The sequence below is a fragment of the Ovis canadensis genome, chromosome 1, assembly GCF_042477335.2.
Source record: "Ovis canadensis isolate MfBH-ARS-UI-01 breed Bighorn chromosome 1, ARS-UI_OviCan_v2, whole genome shotgun sequence".
Lineage (NCBI taxonomy): Eukaryota > Metazoa > Chordata > Mammalia > Artiodactyla > Bovidae > Ovis > Ovis canadensis.
The window spans coordinates 21,278,356-21,304,428 of NC_091245.1; the positions used below are offsets into that span (position 1 = coordinate 21,278,356).

The window sequence follows — 26,073 nt, forward strand, 5'->3', positions numbered from 1 at the left end:
CTCAGGAAGGAGGAGAGTATCTCGGCTCCATCAGGACTGAGAGCCCTGAGGGGTAGAGATGGACAGGATCGTGCCCTGTGGAGGGGAAGCCGCTGTGGGCTGACTTCAGGTTTACATTGACTGGGGGCCCCTCACCATTCTCAGCCCACCTCCGCTCCTGGCCTGCCTCAAACTTGTCTCTAATGCTTTTTTTTAATGTCCCTCTAGTCGTCGTGCTCCTCTCAGGAGAAGCTGCACCAGTTGCCTTTCCAGCCCACGGCCGATGAGCTGCACTTCTTGACGAAGCATTTCAGCACAGAGAGTGTGCCTGATGAGGAGGGGCGGCAGTCCCCCGCCCTGCGGCCCCGCTCCCGCAGCCTCAGGTGAGGGGCCCTCCACCTGGTGCCCTGGAGCTCAGCTTGTCCTCAGAGCCTAGGAGTTGGCGCACTTGCTCCATAAAGGGCAAGACAGTAAATATTTCACACTTTGTAGGCCATACCACCTCCGGCAGCTACTTACTCTGCTGTTGTGTGGACTCATCCACAGACATTATGGGAACTTTGTTTATAAAAGCAGGCAGCTGGCCAGATTTGGTCTGCGGACCATAATTTGCCAGCCCCTGGCCTAGCACATGGGCACAGCTCGAATGAGTCAAGCCCAGGGAGGCCCAAGCCCTTTGGCTTCGGGTACAGTTCAGCTCCCCCCACCACTCCCTGCCACCGAGAGGTACCTAATGATGCTCTTAGGCAAGAAGAGGGGTTGGCAGTAGAAAATGTACTGTGGACTCTTCAGTTACGGGAGAGTAATGGTATCATCCCTTCTGATGGTTACCTGGCTAAGAACCCAGAGGCCCAGAATATATAACTCGGCCAACTGAAAACATTGCTTCTGAGGACACTTGTGGCTGACTCGGGGAGAAGCCCATCGCAAAAGAAGAACTAAATGGCCATCTCAATCAGTCTCGTCTCCCTGAATCACTAGGGCTCATCAAACCAATCAGTCCTTAACCCCTGATTTCTCTGTGTATTCTATGGATTAAGTCAGCTCTTCTCTTTGGCATTAGATGGTAAATCTGTGCCAGAATTCCAGGTTCAAGAAGAAGGTGGAAACTGCAATGAGCAGGGCTTTCAGAGATGGAGCTCAGCTTTCCAGGGCCCCTGAGAAATACTAAATTGGCCGACATCTTGAAGGTGGGGGCCAAGGAGTAATGCCTCCCAGGAAGAGTCCCCTCGGGTAATGTTGGCACTGCAAATGTCAGGGAGTGAGCTGAGCCAGACCACAAAGGCTGGTTCAAGTTTAGGTTGAGGACAGTAATGACTGGGACTGCAGTGCACAGGGTCAGACGTTCAGACAAGGGAGCATGGAGCCCAGTGCCACAGAGGAATGCCTGGATGTTGGTGCTCCTCACAGTCCACACAGAAACAGGGGCACCTGTTAGACCATCTGAGATTGAGAGGACGGCAGTACCTCTGGGAATCCCTGAGGATTACTCTTAAAATGCTTGGTAATGTACATTAATGCAGCAGATGGACCAGGGCCACTGCAGGGAGGAAAAGCAGAGAAGAGCAGCTCTGGACTCAACTGGGATCACAGGTCGGGGGCATCAAACTGGGCAGGACCCAAGTAGCCACTCAATTGTGTGGCTTAGACTTTGAAATCCTTTACGAGGATATAATCACACGTGGGCCAAAGTGGAAGATTCAGATGGCCCAGGTGTACAGTCCTCAACAGGCTGGCGGGACCAGCCTCATTCATCCCCCAGGTAGAGCTAGGTCAGCCCCACTGGCTGCAGCTTGTTTGGGAAAGATACAGGCATACACTGTCTTCTTCTGGTTGTTTTGATGATTGGTAGTTTGATTTGATCTGATTCCTGGAATATGCTAGAGGTGTGCCCAACCCCACTGGCCAAAGCAAGGAGGACCCAGAGAGTCTTGTTATGGGGGTGGGGATCCTAGAAGAACCACCTGTGACTTCAAGAGTGGTCTCCTCCTGTCTAGGCCTTTTCAGGCCCTGGCAGAGGTCTCTGTGAAGGCCAGGCCTCTTACAGGAAGGTAGTCTAGCTCCAAGCAACACCATTTTGAGCTGAAGAAAGTGTACTGACAGCTCCAGGAGAAAGGAGGCTCTGGAACTCAGCACTCCTGAAGGCGGGAGTGTGTAGGTGCTGCAGACGGTGGGCAGGCACGGGCTCTGGGGATGGGCCTCTTTCTCCTCGATGTCCCTAGCACTAATGTAACACACTTATTTCTTTCTTATTTAGTCCTGGACGGTCACCAGTTTCCTTTGACAGTGAAATAATAATGATGAATCATGTATACAAGGAAAGATTCCCCAAGGTAAGGATCCAGATTAAAAGAAACGGTAATACCTTGAGGATGCCGCCTCCAGCCAGCCCCACTGCAAAGACCAGAGGTGGGAGGTAGCACCGTGTCTCTGGAGGCAGCCAGAATAGGAGGGCACAACACGGCGGCTGCCAGACTGCCAGAGAAGAGGAGGGACAGAGGACCTGGAAGTCTGGGGACTGTGCTTGCAAGCCTCTGTTTCCCCACTCCCCACAGAAAAGGGGTGTCTAGAGGGAAATGTCAAAGCCATATCCTACCACATGTTAATGGGGAAGGAAAGAGCAGAGATCTTGGTTCTAACCCTCCAGTGAGGATCCATGAGTTGGGATCCCCCAGAAGGAGATTTGCCCTCTGAGAGCACCTTCATTCAAGGCAGATTTCTAAATTTCCCCTGCCTTGAAATTGGCCAGAGGGAGCAGTAAGGTAGGAGACAGAGCTCAGAGTTGGTATTCACAACTGGACTTGTGTTTTCAAGTGGGGAAATGCCAAGGGGGGAGGCGAGTTACTGTCCTGAGAGAGTTGGGAAGTGGTCTTCGTCGCTGCAGTTTGATGGTGAACCTCCTCGTATGTGGAACGAGAACCTTATTTTGCAGTTGCGTTTCCTTTTGAAGACCACATGCCTAAACCTTGTGGTGTGGCTGCCTAACGATAGGCCTTGCCCCTGCAGAACAAACCAGCTCTGGAGAGAGGGAACCAGGGCCAGGTGGACCCCTCTTCATGACAGCAGCAAGCATGAGGTCTTCAGGCCTCTTTCTTCATCCTCCATCCAGGCCCCCGGCTCTGCCTGTTCATCTATATCAGGGCTGGCAATGTGTGATTTCCTGCTCCTCCAACGTGTCCTTTCTCTAGCCTCAGGGCGTCTCCGGGCACACAGGGCAGGATGAGGGAAGGCTGTGCCACCCTTGTGCTTTCCTTCTTCACAGGAAGCGGAGCAGTGAGGAAGGGCAGATTCTGGGAGCAGACCGACTGCGTCCAAGTCTGCCTCCCCTGTGTGTTAGTCTCGTGCCCTGGGGCAGATGATTAACTTCTCTGAACTTCGTTTGCCTCATCTGTAATTTGGGATAAGAAGAGAATCTCTCTCATAGGGAGCTTGTGAAGATTAATGAACATTAAATTTTTCTAACTGTGCCCAGGACACAGTAGCACTCAGAAGTATTAACTGTTATTTCCCTGCTGCTCTGTGGTCTGCACTTTCTAGCCTTTGAGTGGGCCCTGGAGAACGAGAGCAAAGCAGAGGGGCAGAGTGACACTGTGGAAATCATTCTGTTGTGCTTGGTTCTTTATTTAAAAACTTGGGGGTGTGTATAGTGTTTGGAAATGCACCCCATGTTTCCTCCTCCTCCTTATGTATTAGGTGTTTTGTTATTCTAACATTCCATGTTTGTGTGTCCCCAAGTCATTCATGTAGGATGAAGTGATGATAGAGGAAATATGTTGATTCCTTCCACTCCCTCCTACCTCCTCTCCCCTCCCACCACCATATATATATGTGTCTATATATGCATAAACCAAAAATGTGTGTATACGTACATGCACATACACAAATATCCACCTAAACACACTGAAAATCAGAAATTGCCACCTGGTGGGCAAAGAAAAGAAAGCCAAGCCCGAGATAGGCAGGAACTTGTTAGCTCACGTATGTTCTTTCGACATTCATATGCAGTTAGGTCCCCAAGAGGCTTCTGATCCAAACCCCATGCTGCTCTGCTGGGGATCCAGGTCCATGAGCCAGCAGATTCACAACTTGAGTAAATACTCTCTGAACATCTGCTTAGCTCACTTGGGTCCTAAGTTGAAGTAAGAGCATCCTGAGATAATCAGACTCCCTGTGGCTTGAAGAAGTTCCCAGTTTGGAGACAGATTTAGAAACCAGCAGTGTCCACACACCAAGTTTGTATAGTTGGGGGGTCCAGTGGAAGCACAGAGGAAAAGAAGCCCTAGTTTTCCTGGAGGAATCAAAGACTTCCCAGAGGAAAATGATGCTTGAACTGAGATTAGAAGGAGTCACCCCAATGTTCATCGCAGCACTGTTTATAATAGCCAGGACATGGAAACAACCTAGATGTCCATCAGCAGATGAATGGATAAGAAAGCTGTGGTACATATACACAATGGAGTATTACTCAGCCGTTAAAAAGAATTCATTTGAATCAGTTCTGATGAGATGGATGAAACTGGAGCCAATTATACAGAGTGAAGTAAGCCAGAAAGAAAAACACCAGTACAGTATACTAACACATATATATGGAATTTAGGAAGATGGCAATGACGACCCTGTATGCAAGACAGGAAAAAAGACACAGATGTGTATAACGGACTTTTGGACTCAGAGGGAGAGGGAGAGGATGGGATGATTTGGGAGAATGGGAATTCTGACATGTATACTATCATGTAAGAATTGAATCGCCAGTCTATGTCTGACGCAGGGTGCAGCATGCTTGGGGCTGGTGCATGGGGATGACCCAGAGAGATGTTGTGGGGAGGGAGGTGGGAGGGGGGTTCATGTTTGGGAACGCATGTAAGAATTAAAGATTTTAAAATTTAAAAAAGAAAAAACTAAAAAAAAAAAAAAAAAGAAGGAGTCATAGGAGTTTGCCAGGCAGGCTTGGCAGGTGAAAAAGCCACACACAAGCAACAGCATAAATGGACAGAGGCATGAGACAGCATAATGAAGGAGCAAAACAACAGAACCCCAGTGTCCTTAGAGCCAGAGAGCATGCCCTTTAAGGAGTGGAGAGGTGGACAAGGCCAGATGGGAGAGGGCCTTGACTGAATGTTTGACTTGACTTGAAGGCGGCCTTTCATGTGTCTAGTCATCGGGTTCCCCAAGTGCAACATGAGGAAAGCAGGATCACAGAGCCTGTCCTCAGGCTGTGACCAGGCCCTTCAGGCTTAGCTCCAGGCGACCTGGCTCAGGAGGAGAGAGTCACTTGTCCTCTTTGACTTGCAGGCCACTGCACAAATGGAAGAGCGTCTAGCCGAGTTCATCTCCTCCAACACTCCAGACAACGTGTTGCCCTTGGCTGATGGAACCTTGAGCTTTATTCATCATCAGGTGATAGAGATGGCCCGAGACTGCCTGGACAAATCCCGGAGTGGCCTCATTACCTCACACTACTTCTACGAACTTCAAGAGAATCTAGAGAAGCTTCTGCAAGATGTGAGTGTCCTTGTGCGGAACTCTGGTGAATGCTCCATGTGGCAGGGGTTATTGGTCCTGAGCTCAGATTAAAGCGGTCACGGTGCTCCCAGCCTGCTTGCCACCTCTTGCTGGTGTGGGGGGCCCACCTCACGTGTCCTGCTGCTGCTGCTGGACTTTGGTTCCTCCTCTGTCCCCTGCATTTCTGAGAGAAGCCTGTTTAGTATCAGAACTCAGTGCTATGAGTTTTTTCCTTTTCTAATTCCAGTCACCCTGCCCGAGGTTCCAACACTGGTAGTGTTCATAAATATTTCCTTAGGAGACTTGTAACCCAAAGCCAGAAAGGGGCCCCAGTGGCTGCCATGGGCTCTCGTTTGGTAGACACACTGGTCTACCAAAGGCCCTGGCAGAGGTCTTTGTGAAGGCCAGGCCTCTTACAGGAAGGTAGTCTACACTGGTGTAAGCAGAGCCTTGAGACCGCCTCTTCTCAGCCGAGATAAAGCAGTCCTGAGGACTGCTCTGTGGGTTTATCTGTTCGCCAGTACTCCCTGTACATAGTGAGAAGTTCTCTAGTGGGGACAGACGGTTTAGAGACCTGGTGCTCCCGAGCCTGAGAAGTCTCCAGGTGAAGTAATCCAGAGGCCACTGAGTCCTCGCTACTTCGTGCTCCACTGTTGGCTTCCTCTCCACCTCTCCACTTCGGGGATGGGTGCTTCTCCGCAGACCACAGCTGTTCATATCACACCATTAGCACAATTTAGGGGAGAGGAGATGTGCTGTCTCCCTGGGGCTGGGCTCTTCATGTCACTAGAGTGTTTCCCAGGCCAGACCCAGTTACCTCCAGACCCATGCCTTCTCACCAGCTGAGCTGAGAGCCAAGGCTGATAATCAAATGGACTCCAGTGTGTTAGTCCAGAAGTTAGGAGCAGGAAGGTTTTTGTTTTTTTTTTTTTAATTTAGGAAAAAGTTGAATCTAGACAAAGGATCACGATCATTGCTGTCAGATACTGGAAGTCTTCTCGTATGTAATAGATGCATAGCTTTTCTGTCCCCTAAAAGGCAGACAAGCCCAGTGGACAAGAGAGAAAGGTTTTGATTTTAATAGATGAAGAAGTTCTTCCTTAAAAGTGTCTTTCTGATTTTAAAAGTATTCAGACATTGCAGAAATAGGAGTTTTAAAAAGCTAAACTCCCATGAAACATCACTGGCAGCTGTTTGTTTCCGTTCAAGAATAACATTCTAACAGTTCTGTAACAATAGATAGGAATCTGAGACAGATATCAGGTAAATCAACCAGACTTCCAAGGTTGCTTGTACGTCTAAGATTGATCTTCTGGAATGCTAAAGTCAGAGTCCTGCCCAGAAACTACAGGCGTTTTCCAGACTCATTGCCCCTGGAAGTAGGAAGAATACTAGACACGGAGCCAGTGCAGTCATATGTTCTGTCGTTTGCTAGGCCCTAGGAATGCAGAAAAGAAGTTCAGTGCGGGTCTGGCTCAAGGAATTCGCCTTTGACGGGGGTGTACAGACCCATCAATGAGAATTACAGTGAAAATAACAGCTATTATTTATTGAAGTGTCCTGTGTGCCAGACATCACACTGAGTGCTCTATGAATTACCTCACTTTTGTTTTTTGTAGTAAGTGTGATTGATGAGCACTAGCTAGAGATGAATTCTGAGCACAGAGGAGGATATGCTGACTTTGTGGAGAGTTCAGGAAAAGTTGGATCTTGATGAGGAGGTAGGAGTTCACTGGACTTAGGAAGGAGTACAAACAACCTCTCAGAGGTGTGGAGGAACTTGGTACATTCTGGACATTACAGGTAAAGTAGTTTGACATGACTAGAATGAAAGATGCCTGTGGGGAAGCCTTGGTACATGAATATGCTAGTTACTGCACTAATTTAACTTCACAACAGCACTGTATGGAAGGTGCTAATATTATTCTCTAAATAAACAGATGAGAAAACCAAAACTTAAAGGGGCCAAGCTAGCCCAAGGTAACTTGTTTCTTGCGTAACAGAGTTGGAACCCAAACCCAGGTTATTCATTCCAGAGCCTAAGGTCTTACACTTTCAAACACTCAGTCAGCAAGCATTGACGTGTGATAAGAGGCACCTATGCTAGGCTTAGTACGTGAGGGAAAAAGAAAGACACAGGCTGTCTATTCACAAGGCCCAGCAGCATAGCTGTAGAGACAGTTAATTATAAGACAACATGCTAGTACCATGTGCTATGAGCAAACAGCTAGGAGAACGTAGAAAAGGGAGCTGTTACTTCTTGTTCTTCATGTGTGTATGTGTGTGTGTCATGGAGCAGGGGTCTTAGATGAGCCTTCACACAGTTGATATTTGGGGCTGCGCCTTAAAAGAGTGAACACAATTGCATCAAGTGCCCAGCCTCTCTTCTCATTTAATAACCAGGTTTTTTGTTGTTGTTGTTGTTTTGTTTTTAAATGGTCTTCATTTGCTATATTTCTTTCCTTGCAACCTATTCACTACTCAGCGTCCTGCCTTCCACTTTCTGTTCCCATATGCCACTAAAACTGTTTCAGGCAAAAGTCCCCAAAGAACTAACTGGCCAGTTGCCAAATCCTGTGACCTCTCGCAGCCCTCCTCTTTGTTTGCCTCTCTGCAGGGGTTTGCACAGTGAACAAACCTCTCTTGATCTCCCCTCCCCCTGGTTGTCATGACACTGTTCTCTCCTGTCTTGCTGCCCCTTCACAAGTTCTCTTAAATTCTGGTGTTCTGAGGAGCACCCTCCTGAGCATCCATGCTCCCGTTCTCCGTCTTCACTCTGATCAGTCCTGTCAGCTCCCATGTCTTCAGCTGTCATCCATCCACTAAGGGTCCCTGCCCACCTGCATTCTCCTGAGTTTCAGATCCTTCACTTTCCTTCTCACATTGGCTGGTATTCTTCATTGCAAGTAGTAGAGCCACCTCAGAACAGTTTATTATATAAAGACTGAAAGGGCAGGTCCTAGAGAATTGAAGACAGCAATGCAGCCAGGCTTTCGGAAGGGACCAGAGCTAGAAATGAGAACCTGTGGAAAGCCCAGGAAGTGTCATCTTCCTCCGGCCCACTCTGTTCTCTCTTTGGTAGGTATGCTCATCCTTTTCCCCAGAAGTGGGTTATACAGTTCTGTCACCCTGATATTAACCGTTGTTGTTCCATCCATCTTTCAGCACCTATATCCCTTCTGGTCAGCTGTTGGAAGTGGGAGGGAAAGTGCAGCCACACAATACAGATTCTAGAAGTCAGAGCAGTTTCCAGAAAAAAGAAGCTCTCCAGGGCTGAGCAAATACCTGAGGAAGTAGCTGGTGTAGTACCTCAGACTCTTCAGGTCCAAAACAGAACTCTTTTCCACCTACCTGCTTTGTCTTTAAAGCTAAAGGGAATATGTTCTCTACCTATCCTTGGGGCTTCCCTTGTAGCTCAGTTGGTAAAGAATCTGCCTACAATGCAGGAGACCTGGATTCGATCCCTAGGTCAGGAAGATCCCCTGGAGAAGGAAATGGCAATCCACTCCGGTATTCCTGCCTGGAGAATCCCATGGACAGAGGAGCCTGGTAGGCTACAGTCCATGGGATTGCAAGAGTCACAACTTAGCAACTTAACTACTACTGACTACTACTGCCTATCCTTACCTAAATTGCCTATCTCTTTATATTATCTGTTTCATTTAGGGGTTCACTGAAATTTCCCTAAGATTGGAGCTACAGTTACCATCTATTGCCTCTCGCACCCCTCAGGGCTGCTCTCAGATGACCCAGTCTGTCCATTTCCCTACATTCTTACTTCCTTGATTTATGCCTTTTTCGTCTTCACTATTGCCATAGCCTGCTGGTGGGCTTTCCTCCTTTTAGACTTGCCCTCTTTCAGGCACCATCCCCACTACAGCCAGAGCCGCTCTCTGAAGTCCCTGCTGCTCGCCTCGCTCTCCTGCTTTGAGGTCTTTCTATTCCTTACACAGTCTGTCTGTGATGGAAAGCATCAGTGAAGGCTCCATTGAGAGCTGCCTCTTGAGCTGGGGTCTGGTAGGTAAGTGAAGCCTGCTGGATGGAGAAGCAGGTAAAGCGGTGTGTCCGTGTGACATTCCTGTGTCATGCAGTGTTCACCAGCTCACGTGGCTCCTGCTCATGGCCCTCTGACCCCCTCTAAGGTCTCTGCTTTGCAGAGCTCTCTGTACTACAAAGCGCTTCTCCCCAGAGTCGGCTCTGTTCAGGCCAGTCCTGCTTCGCTCCGCCCGCAGATCGCTCAAGCTACCTTTGTCTTCTCTACAGGCTCATGAGCGCTCAGAGAGTTCAGAAGTGGCTTTTGTGATGCAGCTGGTGAAAAAGCTGATGATTGTCATTGCCCGCCCAGCTCGTCTCCTGGAATGCCTGGTGAGTGGGCTCTGGGAAGGTTGGGGTGGGGGGTGGTGGCTGGAGGGGAGGGAATGGGGACTGCAGAGGAAGTATTCTGCTAACAGCAGAATGGGGGCACCCACTGCCATTTCTGCTGCTGACGTCCTTATTTAAATAGGATGTGCAAGCACTGGGGGACCAAATAAGTCCCTGAGGAAAGGTGGACACCCCTGAGGAGAGTGGTGGGGAGAGGTTTCATCTGCCCACCCCGCACTGAGCAAGCCCAGGTTAGTGGGGGCCCCAGGGCTGAGGAGCACAGGCCAATTTTGTTTGCACAAGTTGAGTCCACCCTTCATTTGATCATTCAGTGACACTTTACTGAATGCCTCCTTCATTCTAGACACTGGAGATACAGGTATAAATAAAGCAGAGTCCTGATCCCATAATGCCTCCTCTGCAGCAGGGTTAGAATTCATCTTGAATGCCTTAGGTATAAGGCCTGAAGATGTCCAAATAATAGTTATGATATTGGCAGAAGTGTTGTGAAGGGGGAAAATCCAAGGTGCAGTGGGAACATGGGGAATGTGGAAGGATGTGCCCTAGTCCTTCTCAGGATGGACAGGAATGAATGTTGAGTGAAGGCCCCCTGGGGAACGTGAAGCTTAGTCAGTGACTTGAAGGATAACTGTGAGTTTGCCAGGGGAGAGCTGTCAGAAAGGACATTTGATGGAGTACGGGTGTGTCTGAAGAGCTGGTGAGGGAAAAACTTGGGAGGTGGATCATGACAGGACCATGAAGTGTGCGGGTTCTTGGCTTAGAAGTTTGTGTTTATCTGTAAGGCCACTGGGAGCCATCAGGAAGTTTAGGTAAGAATGTGATGTGGTCAGATTTACTTTTTAAAACTAACTTTGTAAAGGTATAATTTACATACAATAAAATATATCCTATTTGGTTATACAGTTCAGTGAGTTTTAACAAATCTATACCTGTCTAGTCACTGCCACAGTTGAGATGGAAGATATGTCTCTCACCTCAGAAAATTCCCTTTGTGGCCCTTTGCAGTCAGCCACTTTCCCCTCCCCACCTCGCCTCCCACTCCAGACAGCCACCTATCTGCTCTTTCACTACGGTTAAGTTTGCCTCTTATACAGTTTCATATAAATTATATCATGCAGTATGTTCTGACTTCTTTAGCTCAGCATAATTTTGTATCAATTCATACATATTATTCCATGCAGCAGTAATTGGTTCCTTTTTATTTCTGAGTAATACTCTATGAGATTTACTCCTGAGAAAGATAACTATGGGTACAACACGGATCGTGAATTGGGGGAGAAGGCAGGATGAGCCAGGGACAGTGGGGCAGAGGCTCTTAATACAGTTCATGTGAGAGAGGCACGCCGTGAACTAGGACGGTGGGAGAGACCAGATAAAGAGAGCTGGGCAGAGGGGGTTTATGAAGTAGACATTCTGACTAGACAGGGATGGAGGAAGAAGAAGGTAACAGAATTTCCCAGTCTGGCTTAGATTTTACCCAAATAGGTGGTGGTGGTGTTTTCTAAACCCCTGAGAACAGAGGTATAGGAAAGCAGTGGAGGCTGGGGTTGTGGTGACCAGAGGGCCGCTCCTGCAACAACATGAAGTCTGTGGTTAAACAGCGGCTGGCAGTTAAGTCTGGGCTTGCGCAGTGGTTTTGTCTTTCTCCCTACCTCTGTGGCCATGGTCAAATCCATGCAGCTCTGTGAGACTTGACTTCCTCCCCAAGATCATAGAGGTATCATCAGGGCTTAGCACCGAGTATGACACTTAGTAGGCACTCAGTCAGTGAGGCCCTCATTATTTTGTGCTCTGGGCAGACAAGGACTTCTGTGCTGTGTCCATATGGCTCTCTAGACCCCAGGACACAGGGGTTGCTCAGTAGATGCCTGACAGCATGGGTGTGTGCCACCAGGGCTGTGCAGTGTGATTGAAGGTGGGCCAGGACTGCCCCTCTGCACTAGGTATGGGAAGACTCCGGACAATGCTGTGTCTGGCTGGCACATGGCTTTGGACCAGCAGATAGGCAGAGCTCTCTTGAAACTGAAAGCTCTGAGTTGTCTTGCTGTAGAAGACAGCAGATGTTTAAGATGTCCAATCTGGAGGTAACCTTTAAGACAGCTTTGTCCCCATTGGTCCCTGACTCATGATGTTTCTGGGGATTCTGGGGTAGGGGTGTCCATCACAAAGAGGAAGTCTTCCTATTCCTCCTGCTCTGGGTAAATGCCTTAAAACCATAAAGGCCAGCAGCCTTTGCTTGTAGCTCTCACCACTGACTACCTCTCTCCCCGGTACAGGAGTTTGACCCTGAAGAGTTCTACCACCTGTTAGAAGCAGCTGAGGGCCACGCCAAAGAGGGACAAGGGATTAAATGTGACATTCCCCGCTACATCGTTAGCCAACTGGGCCTCACACGGGATCCCCTAGAGGGTGAGCATGCAGCCTCGTGGCTGCAAAGAGGCCCCACAGCCTACACGCTCTAACAGCAGAGAAACCACTGGAAGAAGAGGGTTAGCTGGACAGGGACACAACACAGCCTCAGAGGCCCGAGGGCTGTAGGAAAACCCTGTGTTCTGTGTCATAAAAGAGCCACTCCTTCGAGATTGTCCACATCTGCCTTCTGACACCCAAGCAGAGCTGTCTTGGGCGCACCTGGGTTGGATTTAGATCCTAAAGGTCAAAAGAGGTCAACACAAGGACCCCAATCACATTTTCAAAAACGGTCACCTCATCTGCATGCTTGCCTCTCCTGCAGCCACCTTACAGGTCCGCCTGTGTCTTGGGGTGGTCCCGACTCCGGGCTTCACCTTGAGCCTCTCGTAAAGGTGGGCATCTGAGTCCCTTGTCTCTAGTCGTCCCGCCCCTGCCTTTCCTACTTCCCGGCCTCATCCAGCAGAGCAGAGTCTTGGCCGGCAGGACGGGGGCCGGCTACCAGCTTCAGGCCTGTTTTCAGCTATTGTCCCGAGTTTGAGGGAAGCTTTATAGAATTTTCCAGGCCTTTTGAATGGCACTGGACTTAGAGAGATACAAGTGGCAATGTTATTTGGCAAACAAGTCCAAAAGCTGTGACTCCACTAAAGCCAGAGCCGCAGAGCACCTCCCAGGCCGGTGCAGGGAGCATTTGTGCCCCCGCTGCACACGTCTGTCCTGTGGCGCGAGCGGGTGGCCGAGAGGCCTGAGGTTGCCGCGCACACTTTTGTCTTGTGTCCTTGCTTTGTTTCTAGAAATGGCCCAGTTGAGCAGCTATGACAGTCCCGACACTCCGGAGACAGATGATTCGGTCGAGGTAAAGACTCTGAGCTCTTGCCTCAACCCTGGGGCCTGAGCCCTGTGGAGTGTGGGCTGTGGGTTCTCTCAGAGACTGTGCAGGAGGGCCAGCGGACAGGGCGGTCGCCGCACGGGCTGAGGGCTGTTCAGCTCCAGGAGGAGTCGGGAGGCTCCGGCAGGGCTGAGCGGGGCAGACACTGGGGCACAGCCCCCTCAGGTGTGTGCACTCTGACGAGCATGCCTGCCCCCTGCCTTTTCCCTTGTCTTCCAGGGCCGTGGGGCATCTCTGACATCGAAAAAGACACCCTCTGAGGAGGACTTTGAAACCATTAAGCTCATCAGCAATGGCGCCTATGGGTAAAGGCAGGGGTCGGGTGTGGCCGGCACTGGAGCTCAGTTGGCCCGTGGGCTCTTCTTTCTGGAAGTGAGTGGTACCTGGTCCTCTGGGCAGCAAGACTGTCCCTCAGGATGGCCCTTCTCCCTCCATGAAGCCTCCTAGGGAGGCGAGAGTGCAGTTCCCTCTGACAGCTGAGCGTGGTGCCTTTCCTGGGCAAGAGCCCCTCTTCCCTTGGGGGCACTTCTCCACTCATGAGCTCTGAGGAGGGGTTGAGCTGTGTCCTCAGGAACTCAATGAGCTCCCAGGGCAGGCCCTCAGGTCCTTCTCACTGTTGAACACCACTTGCCCCTCTGTTCCATACACTGATAAGGTGCGAAAGGAGTCAGTTTGACCCCCAGGCTGGCAGTGGCGGAGGGCATAGCCAAGGGCCGTGGGGAACAGACAGGCTTTGCTTCCAGGGCCGTGTTCCTGGTGCGGCACAAGTCCACCCGGCAACGCTTTGCCATGAAGAAGATCAACAAGCAGAACCTGATCCTGCGGAACCAGATCCAGCAGGCCTTCGTGGAGCGGGACATCCTGACTTTTGCCGAGAACCCCTTTGTGGTCAGCATGTTCTGCTCCTTTGAAACCAAGCGCCACCTGTGCATGGTGATGGAGTATGTGGAAGGTACTGGGGGACCGGTGGCCTGCCTTGGGGGCCAAGGCACAGTCAGAGACAGCCCTTATCAGGGCCCAGCAGCTTTGGGGGGGTATGGCATTTCAGGGCCCAGCTTCCCCACCTGTCCTTGGCCCTGGTTTCTGCTTTAGGATCATAGAGACCATTTGGCCATGGTGGGCACCAGGTGCCGTGCCTCTCCCAGGAAGAGGCTTCTGGAGCAGTAGCTGCCATGAGGCTGCCCACATCAGGCACAGAGAGAGGCACTCTGGGACGGGGTGTATATGCCCCTCAGCTGTAAAACCTGTGCCCAAAGCCTGCACGGCCCACAGCCTACTGGCACCACACAGGACCGACGAGGCAGCAGAGCCACCCACGCCCAGGATCAATCGCTGGGAGGATTGCATCTGGGCCCTCAGGAGAAAGGCAGGCTGCCACCCTGACAGATGACTTTAGAGGGGCACCCCTTAAAGAGCATACAGCATGCTCAGGTTGGCACAGAACAGCATGGCAGAGCACAGCTTTTCCAGTGGCCTTCCCCTCCCTTCGTCAGGGCTGTGCACAGCTTCCAAAGATATTTTGCCTAAGTCTTGAAGTTGGGAACAACACTCCCCTTTTAATTCCCTGGGTATGTGCTGGGAGTTTACAATGTTACTTTACTCAAAACTAAATGGCTTCCCTGGTGGCTCAGAGGTTAAAGCGTCTGCCTGCAATGTGGGAGACCTGGGTTCCATCCCTGGGTCGGGAAGATCCCCTGGAGAAGGAAATGGCAACCCACTCCAGTATTCTTGACTGGAGAATCCCATGGATGGAGGAGCCTGGTGGGCTACAGTCCATGGGGTCTCAAAGAGTCGGACATGACTGAATGACTTCACTTCACTTCACTTCAAAGGACAGCCAACAGGAAGGAAATAACACATGCTGAAATATCAGCCAGATGTGTTTATAATAAACAGGATTCCCACCCAAAAATAACTTAGTCCTGTCCCAACAAGTCAACTTACAGGCATAGAGGCCTGGGTTCCTTCCTTCTTTGGCCTGAACAGTGGCCTTGACCGTCCCTGGCTGATTCCTCTTGCTCCTGCTCCGGCCCACAGTCTGTCTCCCACCCACACCAGCAGCAGGGGTGCTAGAATCACCATCTCTAGCACCGGGGAGTTTGGTGAGGCCACCTCCTCTGGGGCCTCTGAGACCATCTGGAGCAGGGCACTGGCTCCCTCCTTCATGGTGGCCTGGGCTTGTTGCAGGAGGAGACTGTGCCACGCTGCTGAAGAACATCGGGGCCCTGCCAGTGGACATGGTGCGCCTGTACTTTGCAGAAACCGTGCTAGCCCTGGAGTACTTACACAATTACGGCATCGTGCACCGTGACCTCAAGCCTGACAAGTATGCCCACTTTTCGAGTCCCTTGTCTAGGGTCTCCCACTTGGGTCTCAAGATAAATGAAGGCAGACACAGCATGTTTGAATTTATCTCAAATGGCTACTCATGTGGGTGTGCACCCAGGCTTGGTACTCTAACCCCTGACTATCCCCAGATGCGAAGAACACTGACAGCAAGGTCCGGCAAGGGCATTGTAAGGCCTTGGTGACATCAAAGAATCACTGAGGAGCTCTACCCAAGAACCCAAGCAGAAGCAAAAGAACCCACACATCTAGTAGATGGCAGAGCAAGTGGGCTGACATCTGCTGGCATGTGCTCTCTGCCAAGCACTGTATTCTTGTCCCTGGTCTGTAGAGCTTAAGTCCAGTGTGGGTGACTCTCTCATGCTGAGGAGCAGGATATACAAAGACACACACAGGTGTGAGGAACTACAAACAGTACAGTATGGCTGAAGCTGAGACTGTTAGTTAGAGTAGTGACTGAGGGGCCGGGATTGAACCATCAAGGGACCTTTTATTTAGTTTGGGTTGAGTTTTAAAGGGTCCTAGAGAATCTCTGACCAGGGCTTCCTTGGTGGCTCAGACAGCAAAGAATCCACCTATATTGCGGGAGACCTGGGTTCGATCCCTGGGTTGGGAAGATCCCCTGAAGGAGGGCATGGCAACCCACTCTGATATTCTTGCCTGGAAAATCCCCATGGACAGAGAGAAGCCTGGTGGGCTACAGTCCATGGGGTTGCAAAGAGTCGAACACAGCTGAGCGACTAAGCGCAGAAAACACACAGAGAGCCTCTGAAGGATCTGTTAACCACCAGGTGATGCACTCAGACTTTGGTTTAGGTTTAGGAAGATCACTGCCCATGGAAAGAGGTGGTGAGACCACAGCAGTAGCCTAGGCCCCAAACAGCAGTGCCTGCCCTGGAGAAGAGTCGGGCGGGAGGAGAGAGGGATGGGGAAGTGGGAAGGAAATGGTGAGGCTGGGATGGGAGAGCAGGCTGAGATATCTTCCATGTTTCCATCTTGAGGCTGGGGTGATAAACCTCTGTCATGGAAAGTGGCTTTGACATTAGACAGACTGTATTCATAGCGCTCCTTAACTCTGTGAGCTCAGGTCAGTGAATTAATCCTCTTTGAGCTTCATGTTCCTCCTCTTGGGGATGATAATACCTGCTTTGGTTGTGTTATTCCTCTGTAAGACCTTTCATGAGCCACAATATTTTTAAAAACAATCGCTAAAACATTTATCACAGAGCTCAGTACGTAAGAGAAACACTGCTTTTCACTGAGAAGAGGACCCATTTGGACCCATTTGGGCAAGGGGCTGGGCAAACGTGGGTTAGTTGCTCATGCCGAGTGCAGTTTTCACCCAACCAGAGTTGCTTGTTCTCTCACAGCTGCCTGTCCCCCTGTCTGAGTGAGGAAAGGGGGAGTATGCTAAAGTCAGCACTCTTGGAAGACCAAGAAATAACTCCAGACATTTGTTTCTCTGGTTTCCCAGCCTGCTGATTACATCCATGGGGCACATCAAGCTCACTGATTTTGGCCTTTCCAAAATTGGCCTTATGAGTCTGACTACAAACTTGTACGAGGGCCACATTGAAAAGGATGCGCGGGAGTTCCTGGACAAGCAGGTAAGAAGGATGGTTGAGAGCTTGGGGGTTGAATTCCAGGCCTCAGAGTAAGGACTGGGAGCCGCATGCTTTCCCTGCAGCTCAGTGTTAAGACTGAGAGCGCCTGTCTTTTCCTCCTTGTGGTTCCAGGGATGTGCTGAGAGAGGGAGCACCTTTGGAAACAGGGTGGCCCATGAGAATCAAATGGATAGAAAACCCCAAATCATCTTCCTCCTGGGGCTTGGGAGATCGGTCTCAGGACCATTGACACTGTCAGAGCCGACACTAGGTCGGTCCTGAGGCTCCTGGCCTCAGTGAAGGGCAGAGCTCTCCCAGCGCCTATGTCCTGAGAACACAGCTCCAAGTTTCCACTGGACTGCCTCTGAAGAGTAGCCTCTGGGCGTTTCCTGATTTGACATTTCGGGTTCTGACTGTCCACAAGTCGCTGTAGTAGTCAAGTGGCCATGGGGTCTGTTCTTTGGGAGGCTCGAGGGCAGAGGCCAGTTGTGGGCACCCCATGCTGAAAGGGATAGAACTAGATGTTTCAGTTAATTAGGAAATACGTAAACTTACCGCACCGATAGCACCAGCTCTGGTGCCCTGGGGCTCCTGTCACTTCTGCTCATTAACCAGAGTGCGATGAGTCTTCATTCAGAGACTTTCTGCTCCAAGAAGCGGGAGCACCCCCACCCATCCAGCCACCATGCCAGGTGCTGAGCCCCCCAACTTCTCTGTGCCCAGGTGTGCGGAACCCCAGAGTACATTGCACCTGAGGTGATCCTGCGGCAGGGCTATGGGAAGCCAGTGGACTGGTGGGCTATGGGCATCATCTTGTACGAGTTCCTGGTGGGCTGCGTCCCTTTCTTTGGAGACACTCCGGAGGAGCTCTTTGGGCAAGTGATCAGTGGTAGGTACCATCACCCCAGCCCACTGTGGGGACAGAATCCAGATCCACAGATATGATTTACACAAGCATCTGTGAGGCTTACAAGTTCTTGCTCTGAATTCTTATGTGTGTGTTTGGTGTGCTTGCTTCAGATGTACACGTGCACACCCTGTGTGTCACCTAGCACTTGTTCTGATCACATTTGTGATCCCGCATATGTGCATGGGTGTACCTGTGCTGTGAGTGTGAGTTCTGTGTGTGTGTGTGTGTGTGTGAGTGTACATGTGTCGGGAGTATAAAGGCAGGGTGAGCTGGAGATTAGAACAGGGGACACCACTGCTTTTCAGTGGCTACTCTGGATCAAAGAACCAGCCGTGGTCGAGGATGTGGGAGATTCCCCCAGAGAGAGAGGAACTTGTGCAACTGGAAGTGGGTCCCAGGCACGGCTTTCACGGCTCTAGGCTGGGCCCTGTATACCTCCCCACGGCGTATCCTATCCTAGGACCCTCTTCTCCAGCTCCCCACTCTGCCCAAAACTTCTAAGACCTTCTCTAACCCACTCCTTCCCTTGTCACCCCGATGACTCTTCAGATGAGATTGTGTGGCCTGAGGGGGATGATGCTCTGCCGCCGGATGCCCAAGATCTCACCTCAAAACTGCTCCACCAGAACCCGCTGGAGAGACTGGGCACAGGTGGGACAGGCCCCAGTAAGGGAGGGGCGGGGCTTTCCGTGTAACTGGGAGGTTCAGGCTTCAGATGTGGGCAGTGCCCCTGGTTCCTGACTGCCGTGCTCCCTGTGGGCAGAAGAGGAAGATGTTGGAGCTGAGGCCTCCAGGCCCAGCCTCTCGGGAACTAGGTTCTCACTGGATATGCTGACCTGGACTCCACCCGCCCAAACCATCCCTGTCCACAGGCAGTGCCTATGAGGTGAAGCAGCACCCATTCTTCACTGGTCTGGACTGGACAGGACTTCTTCGCCAGAAGGCTGAATTTATTCCTCAGCTGGAGTCAGAGGATGATACCAGCTACTTTGACAGTAAGGCCACTGGTGGGACAGGGAGGCGTGGGAATCCTACCTGTGCCCAGAGACACTTGTGTGCCCTGAGCTTGGTATTGGGAGTCACTCCTCCAGGCCCTCCTAAGGTCTGATAGGGTTGAAGGAGGCCAGCACCAGGGCCTCTGAAAGGCACTGCCGTGTGTGTCCCAGCCCGCTCAGAGCGATACCACCACGTGGACTCGGAGGATGAGGAGGAAGTGAGTGAGGATGGCTGCCTTGAGATTCGCCAGTTCTCGTCCTGTTCTCCAAGGTTCAACAAGGTGCGACCGGTGCAGCCCCAGCTGGAGAACTGGGAGGACCAGACCTGTTGAGGGACGTGCTGGGGCCACCTAAGGGGGCGGGGGCTGGCGCCGTCTCCAGGAAAAGAGGGGAGAGGGCCGCACCTGCACAGAGTGGATGCTTCCAGGTCTACTCAGGGCCCTGAGGTATGAGATGTCAGGGTGGGGCCAGGTCAGACCAGTGGAATGGCTGTTTCCTTGAATGTTCATCAGCTGTGTACAGGGGAGGAAAGGGGAGACTTAGCTCCAGTTCCTGGGCTTCAGGCGCCGGGGATCCATTGTGGCCCGTGGTGTGGTGGTTGGGCATCCCGGCAGGTGTCCTGTGCCGGCAGGTGTACAGCAGCATGGAGCGGCTCTCGCTGCTTGAGGAGCGCCGGACGCCACCCCCCACCAAGCGCAGCCTGAGTGAGGAGAAGGAGGACCGCACGGACGGCCTGGCGGGGCTGAGGGGCCGAGAGCGGAGCTGGGTGATCGGCTCCCCTGAGATGTGAGCGCTCAGAGCTGGGCCAGGGTGGGCGGCACGGCCATCCGTGGGGCGGTCACCGATGACGGGGAAGGACGAGCCGTGAGGGGCCTTCGCGCGTGCGGCTCCGGGAGGGAGGTTCTGTGAGCCGAGCCCCCGAGGAGGCCTGGGCTGGAGGAGGGAGGCCGCCGGGCCCTCCACCCTCGGCCTCGCGTGTCTCGCAGATTACGGAAGCGGCTGTCGGTGTCCGAATCGTCCCACACCGAGAGCGACTCCAGCCCTCCACTCACAGTGCGGCGCCACTGCTCGGGCCTCCTGGACGTGCCTCGCTTCCCGGAGGGCACTGAGGAGGCTGTTGGCGCCCCCAGGAGGCAGCAGCAGGAGGGTGCATGGCTTCTGACCCCGTCTGGAGAGGGGGCGTCTGGGCCTGCCGTGGAACGGCCGGCCGAGCGGCGGCTGAAGCTGGATGAGGAGCCTGCTGGCCAGAGCAGCGCCCCCAGCCCAGGTGCGGCCCCACGAGTGGAGGGCCTGGCTGGGGTGCTGCGGGGGGCCCGGAGTGGCGGCTCAGCTGCACAGTGGACCCCATTGCTCGCTTGGTCCACAGCCATGGAGACCCGAGGAGGCCGCGGAACCCCGCAGCTGGCGGAGGGAGCCACAGCCAAGGCCATCAGCGACCTGGCGGTGCGTAGGGCCCGCCAGCGGCTGCTCTCCGGGGACTCCATAGAAAAGCGCACCGCTCGCCCCATCAACAAAGTGATCAAGTCCGCCTCAGCCACGGCCCTGTCCCTTCTCATTCCTGCCGGTGAGGCCCCCGGGGAGTGAAGACCAAGGTTCATAGCAAGGGCCTTGGCCTCTCTATGGGCCTGTGGCCAGGGCTCTGACCCTGGCAGGTGTGTCTGTGTGTTGTGTTGAGGAGCAGGTGTCAGAAAGACTGCGTGTCACTGCTGTCTGTTTGTTAAGGGAGTGAGGATCAGTCTCGGGTTGTGTGTGTGCGCACCAGAAGGCAGATAGCACTGTGTGGCAAGTGCAGGCTCCAAGGCAGAGAGCTTACATTCAGATCCTGGCTCCATCTCTAAAGGGCCCTTGATCTTGAGGAAGTTGCTTAACTCCTTTGAGCTTCAAATTCCTCATCAAAAAATGTGAATATCCATAATGGTAGCTCATAGGATAATTGTGACATTCAAGTATGAAGTACTTGTATGGTCCCTAGTACATATAAGTAAGCACTCAGTAAATGCTCGCTGCCATTTTCCATCACCTCCTGGGTCTGTGAGGGCCTGGGCACATGAGGGGGCTTTGCTGCTTGGAGGCTGTGGGGAAAACAGGCCTGGAGACAGGCTCTGTGACTAGAGCTGTGTGGGAGCAACAGCCCAGATGGGCTGGGCTCAAGCGTGGACCTGCTAAGTCCCAGCTTCTCCTTCTCCAGAGCACCACTCCTGCTCTCCACTGGCCAGCCCCATGTCCCCACATTCCCAGTCATCCAACCCATCATCCAGGGACTCTTCTCCAAGCAGGGACTTCCTGCCAGCCCTCAGCAGCTCACGGCCCCCCATCGTCATCCACCGAGCCGGCAAGAAGTATGGCTTCACCCTACGAGCCATCCGTGTCTACATGGGTGACTCAGATGTCTACACCGTGCACCACATGGTGTGGGTATGTCGGGCCATCCAGACCTGTTGTCCCCCAACTTCATCACTCCTCTTCCTTCCTCTTACTAGGGCCTGTCTGTCCCTGCCCACACCACCCTCCAGGGTCAAAGGGTGGGGCGGAGAAGGGTCACAGCTTGATGAGCAGAAGTAGGCCCACCCTTCATGCCCAGGCTCCAGACTGAGGACTGTTCTCTCCCCGGCACAGCACGTGGAGGATGGAGGTCCAGCCAGTGAGGCAGGGCTGCGTCAGGGGGACCTCATCACGCATGTCAACGGGGAGCCTGTGCATGGGCTGGTGCACACGGAGGTGGTGGAGCTGATCCTGAAGGTCAGTGCTGGGAGTGCCGCCTGCAACCCCTGCATGACCCCAGCCTTGAGTCTGTGACTGGCCGTAGGGGAGTGGGGCACACGCACAGCTGGCACTTAAGATAGGCGCCCATACGCATGGGTGTGGCTGGAGCAGAGGGTTTTCCCTGGAAGGTGACATCCTCCTTGACCAAGGCGGGGATCCTGCCGAGCTGCGGAATGGAAGACAGGCCTGTGAGCCTCTTCTCTCTCTTCCCAACCCTGAGCCACTCGGGCTCCAGTGGAGCTGTTTCCTGCTCTGTGAAGAGGGGAGGCGGTCCCTGTTTCAGACCGGGTGCTGCAGAGGCAGCAACTCATGCTGTGGACAGCCATGCCAGGAGCGAGGGACCGGGGCAGGAACATGGCCACGGCCTTAGTCTGGGCGCATGCTCTGTTCCCCAGAGTGGAAACAAGGTGTCTATTTCAACAACTCCCCTGGAGAACACGTCCATTAAGGTGGGGCCTGCTCGGAAGGGCAGCTACAAGGCCAAGATGGCCCGAAGGAGCAAGCGGAGCCGGGGCAAGGATGGACAAGAAAGGTGAGCCAGACTCAGCCACGGGGGTCCACTCTGAGCCACGCCAGGGCCAGTGTGTGCCGGGCACCCCAGCCCCGGGCCCAGTGTGTGCTGTGCCCCGGTCAGAATTCAGACCACCTCTGACCTCGTCTCTGCAGCAGAAAAAGGAGCTCCCTGTTCCGGAAGATCACCAAGCAGGCATCCCTGCTCCACACCAGCCGCAGCCTTTCTTCCCTTAACCGCTCCCTGTCATCCGGCGAGAGTGGGCCAGGCTCGCCCACACACAGCCACAGCCTTTCTCCCCGCTCTCCCACGCAGGGCTACCGGGTGACCCCTGAAGCCGTGCACTCAGGTATGGAGGGTTCCCCGCAAGTCGCAGAGCAGCCCCTTGGAGGTGGCAGAGTCCAGGGCCCTCTGTGCATCTCACCCATCCCTCTCCAAGGCTTGTGCTCAGCCCACCCCCAGCAGATCCAGCAGTCCTGGGGAGGAGGTGACAGGCGAGGGATGACCTCATGTCTATAGCCCAAGCTCTGGTTCTCTGGTGGGGTCACCTTGATGATCTGGGACATTCCAGGGCCAAGCCCTGTTATTCCCCTCAGTCACTTCTAAGAGCTAACTCCTCTACCTCTGTGTGTGTGTCTGTCTGTGCAAAGTTGGGGGGAATTCATCACAGAGCAGCTCCCCCAGCTCCAGCGTGCCCAGTTCTCCCGCCGGCTCTGGGCACACACGGCCGAGCTCCCTCCACGGTCTGGCGCCCAAGCTCCAACGCCAGTACCGCTCTCCACGGCGCAAGTCGGCGGGCAGCATCCCACTGTCACCACTGGCCCACACCCCTTCACCACCGCCAGCAGCTTCACCTCAGCGTTCCCCATCACCTCTCTCTGGCCACGGGGCCCAGGCCTTCCCCACCAAGCTCCACTTGTCGCCTCCCCTAGGCCGGCAACTCTCACGGCCCAAGAGCGCGGAGCCACCCCGCTCACCACTACTTAAGAGGGTGCAGTCGGCTGAAAAACTGGCGGCTGCACTGGCTGCTTCTGAGAAGAAGCTCGCCACTTCTCGAAAACAGAGCCTTGACCTGCCCCACCCCGAGCTAAAGAAGGAATTGCCCCCCAGGGAAGTCAGCCCTCTGGAGGTAGTTGGGCCCAGGAGTGTGCTGTCTGGAAAGGGGGCGCTGCCAGGAAAAGGGGTATTGCAGGCTGCTCCCTCACGGGCCCTAGGGACCCTCCGCCAGGACCGGGCTGAACGGCGAGAGTCGCTGCAGAAGCAGGAAGCCATCCGGGAGGTTGACTCTTCGGAAGATGACACTGATGAGGGGCCTGAGAACAGCCAAGGTGTTCAGGAGCCAAGCTTGGTACCCCACCGAGAAAGGGGCCAGGATCCACCCCTCAGAGGAGCAGGAGAGGGTGAAGAAGAGGACGCCTTCTTGCCCCGGGATCCCAGGGGCCAGGGCCCAGCGGTCCCAGGCCTACTGACAGGGGTCACACTGGGATCTCCCAGAATGGAAGGCCCTGGTATCCCCCAGAAGAAGCTTGGGATCCTACAGGCTTTTGAAGAGGGTTCCAGCTCCTCGTCCTCAGCCCCCAACCTGGGGAAGGCTGGCCCCACAGACCCCATCCCCGCTGAAGGCTGCTGGAAAGCCCAGCACCTCCACACCCAGGCACTGACAGCACTTTGTCCGAGCTCTTCAGGACTCATCCCTGCCAGTTGCTCCACTGTCTCCACCCCTGGAGAGCTGGGCCCATGGTCCTGGAAATTCCTCTTCAAGAGCCCTGACAGGGCATCCCCAGCTGGAAAGGCAGCAATGGAAGATAGGCCAGCCAACTCCCAAGATTTGGAAACTACAACTCCAGGCCACCCTACAAACCTGTCCCCCAGACAGGAGGGGAAGTCATGGCCACCCAATGCCCCTGGGCTGGCCCATCCACCTTGTGAGGTTCCCAGCCAGAGCTGGCTATGGGAGTCTGAGTGTGCACAGAGAGAGAAAGAGGAGCCAGCACTGGTCATCACCAAAGTGCCTGATGCCTCAGGTGACAGGAGGCAGGACATTCCATGCAAGAGCTGCCCCTTCACCCCGGAGCCTGGGCCCAGCCTGCTCCAGAAGGGCCAAGACCCAGGGGGCCCTCAGAAGCATCAGGACTTGGCATTGGCACCTGATGAGCTTTTGAAGCAAACATAGAACTTGTTTGCCATTTCTTGCACTCGGTCCTGTGTAATACACACTCTTGGAAACTATCTTTATGTCTTTTGCTTGCTTCTTTCCTTCAGTCCGTACAAATGTAATGTAAGGTCCTCTGGTGCTGAGAATATGATGGTGAATGAGACAGTTCCCACTGTCCTGGGAGCCTAAGCCAGCGAGGCTTCCCAGACACTGTGGGGTCTGAGCTCAAACCTGAAGGATAGATGATAGGTAGTAACTTGCTAGAAGAGTGAGAATTTAGTGTGAGAATGAATGTCCAGAGAAAGCGCACATTATTGCCCATATATCTGGTACAATCAAAGAACTAAAATTAATTCAAACTGGTATTGAGTCTAGTGAGTTAGGCTAGGGCCATATTGAAGAGTCCTGTAGGAATCTAGACTTTCTCTAGGTGATGGGGAACCAGTAGCTGTAAATATTCCTGCTTTCTAGAGAAGGGAACTCAGGTTTTTCAGACATTAACATGGGCAAGATCATACAGCTTGGGCAGAGCTAAGATTAGAATCTAGGTCCTCTTGACTCTAGAAGTCATATTTATCTCATTTGGAGTGCCTCTTCGCTAGTAAATGAAGAAAAAGAGGTAGAGGGAGGTGAAGAGTTGAACTTGGGCTGTCTTTGAGGTACTGTGGGTCATCCAGGTCGGGTGCATGTGTCTGGAGCTCAGTAGGGAAACGCAGACTGAAGATAGGAATCTGAGTACCATCAGTGTATCAGTGGTGGTGAACTAGCATTTAAGGCAAAGACAGACTTGGAGGAAGCAGCCAGAAGAGTCATAAAATCCAAAAGGAGTCTTTAAAGGGAAGGAGAAGTTATTTGGTAAAATGCTGACAGAGAACTGCCTTTGGATTAAGTCACAAACCCTTAATGTTTGTCGCCAGTGAGCCCTTCCTGGGCTATCATCAGGGAGGCCTCAGCACTGGAGATGGACACTGCTGATGTGGGCAGCCGCCATGGGTAGAAGGCACTTGGTGAGTGGCTGGTGTGGAAGGGAGGACGAGGATGGAGTTGGGAGATGGCATCACAGGAGCAGGGCAGGGCCATGGGGGAGTGCCTCCGTAGAGACAGGGCTTGCCAGACTGCTGTCTTCCCCTAACTGTTCCACAATCCAATACCTAGGTCCGGAGAGGCCTGGAGGCAGCAAAATGTACTGGCTGGGCTCGTCACCCGCTCTGCTGGTCTTTGTCTCCCAGCATAGGGAAGGCTGTGGTCGCCAGAGGGCGCTCTCTGCCCGTGGTGGCGGATACCTGGTCCCTCCCGGGCCCCTCACACTCCCTCCGTCCTTCAGTCATGCACTGATGGCCCATCCTTGGCCAGCCAGTCTAGGACACTGGGAACACAGGAAACGAGTTGCCTGTGTAAGCCCCCTGTGTCAGGATCTGGTTAGAGGCACTATACCAGGTGGAGGAAGGGCGGCACAGCTTGCAGCTCATGGGAGAGAACTGCCCCCAAGCCAGGAGGCTGGGAATGGGGGGAGGAAGGGGTTTGGGAGGAGTGGGCACAGAGGTGCTAAGCATCCTGTGATGCTTAGGGCAACTGCCCCAAGTACCAGTGGTGCTTCCCTTGAGAAACACTGCCAGATTAGCCTGAC

The 26,073-nt window shown here is 53.1% G+C and overlaps 1 protein-coding gene across 6 annotated transcripts in view; it reads left to right on the forward strand.

Annotated features, from left to right (window-relative positions):
* Nucleotides 1–24,520, forward strand: part of MAST2 (microtubule associated serine/threonine kinase 2) — a 199,431-nt gene extending 174,911 nt beyond the window's left edge. For all 6 annotated transcript variants that reach the window (XM_069589227.1, XM_069589237.1, XM_069589259.1 and 3 more), the window contains 22 exons: nt 208–362; nt 2,237–2,312; nt 5,272–5,481; nt 9,745–9,846; nt 12,141–12,273; nt 13,068–13,129; nt 13,382–13,467; nt 13,906–14,114; nt 15,350–15,488; nt 16,983–17,115; nt 17,836–18,001; nt 18,572–18,673; nt 18,895–19,017; nt 19,189–19,298; nt 19,649–19,803; nt 20,004–20,284; nt 20,384–20,581; nt 21,206–21,432; nt 21,634–21,756; nt 22,176–22,312; nt 22,447–22,640; nt 22,942–24,520. In XM_069589227.1, the coding sequence (XP_069445328.1) occupies nt 208–362; nt 2,237–2,312; nt 5,272–5,481; nt 9,745–9,846; nt 12,141–12,273; nt 13,068–13,129; nt 13,382–13,467; nt 13,906–14,114; nt 15,350–15,488; nt 16,983–17,115; nt 17,836–18,001; nt 18,572–18,673; nt 18,895–19,017; nt 19,189–19,298; nt 19,649–19,803; nt 20,004–20,284; nt 20,384–20,581; nt 21,206–21,432; nt 21,634–21,756; nt 22,176–22,312; nt 22,447–22,640; nt 22,942–24,464 (4,644 nt within the window). In that variant the 3' untranslated portion in view covers nt 24,465–24,520. The remainder of the gene's footprint in view (nt 1–207; nt 363–2,236; nt 2,313–5,271; nt 5,482–9,744; nt 9,847–12,140; nt 12,274–13,067; nt 13,130–13,381; nt 13,468–13,905; nt 14,115–15,349; nt 15,489–16,982; nt 17,116–17,835; nt 18,002–18,571; nt 18,674–18,894; nt 19,018–19,188; nt 19,299–19,648; nt 19,804–20,003; nt 20,285–20,383; nt 20,582–21,205; nt 21,433–21,633; nt 21,757–22,175; nt 22,313–22,446; nt 22,641–22,941) is intronic.
* Nucleotides 24,521–26,073: the final 1,553 nt, after the last annotated feature.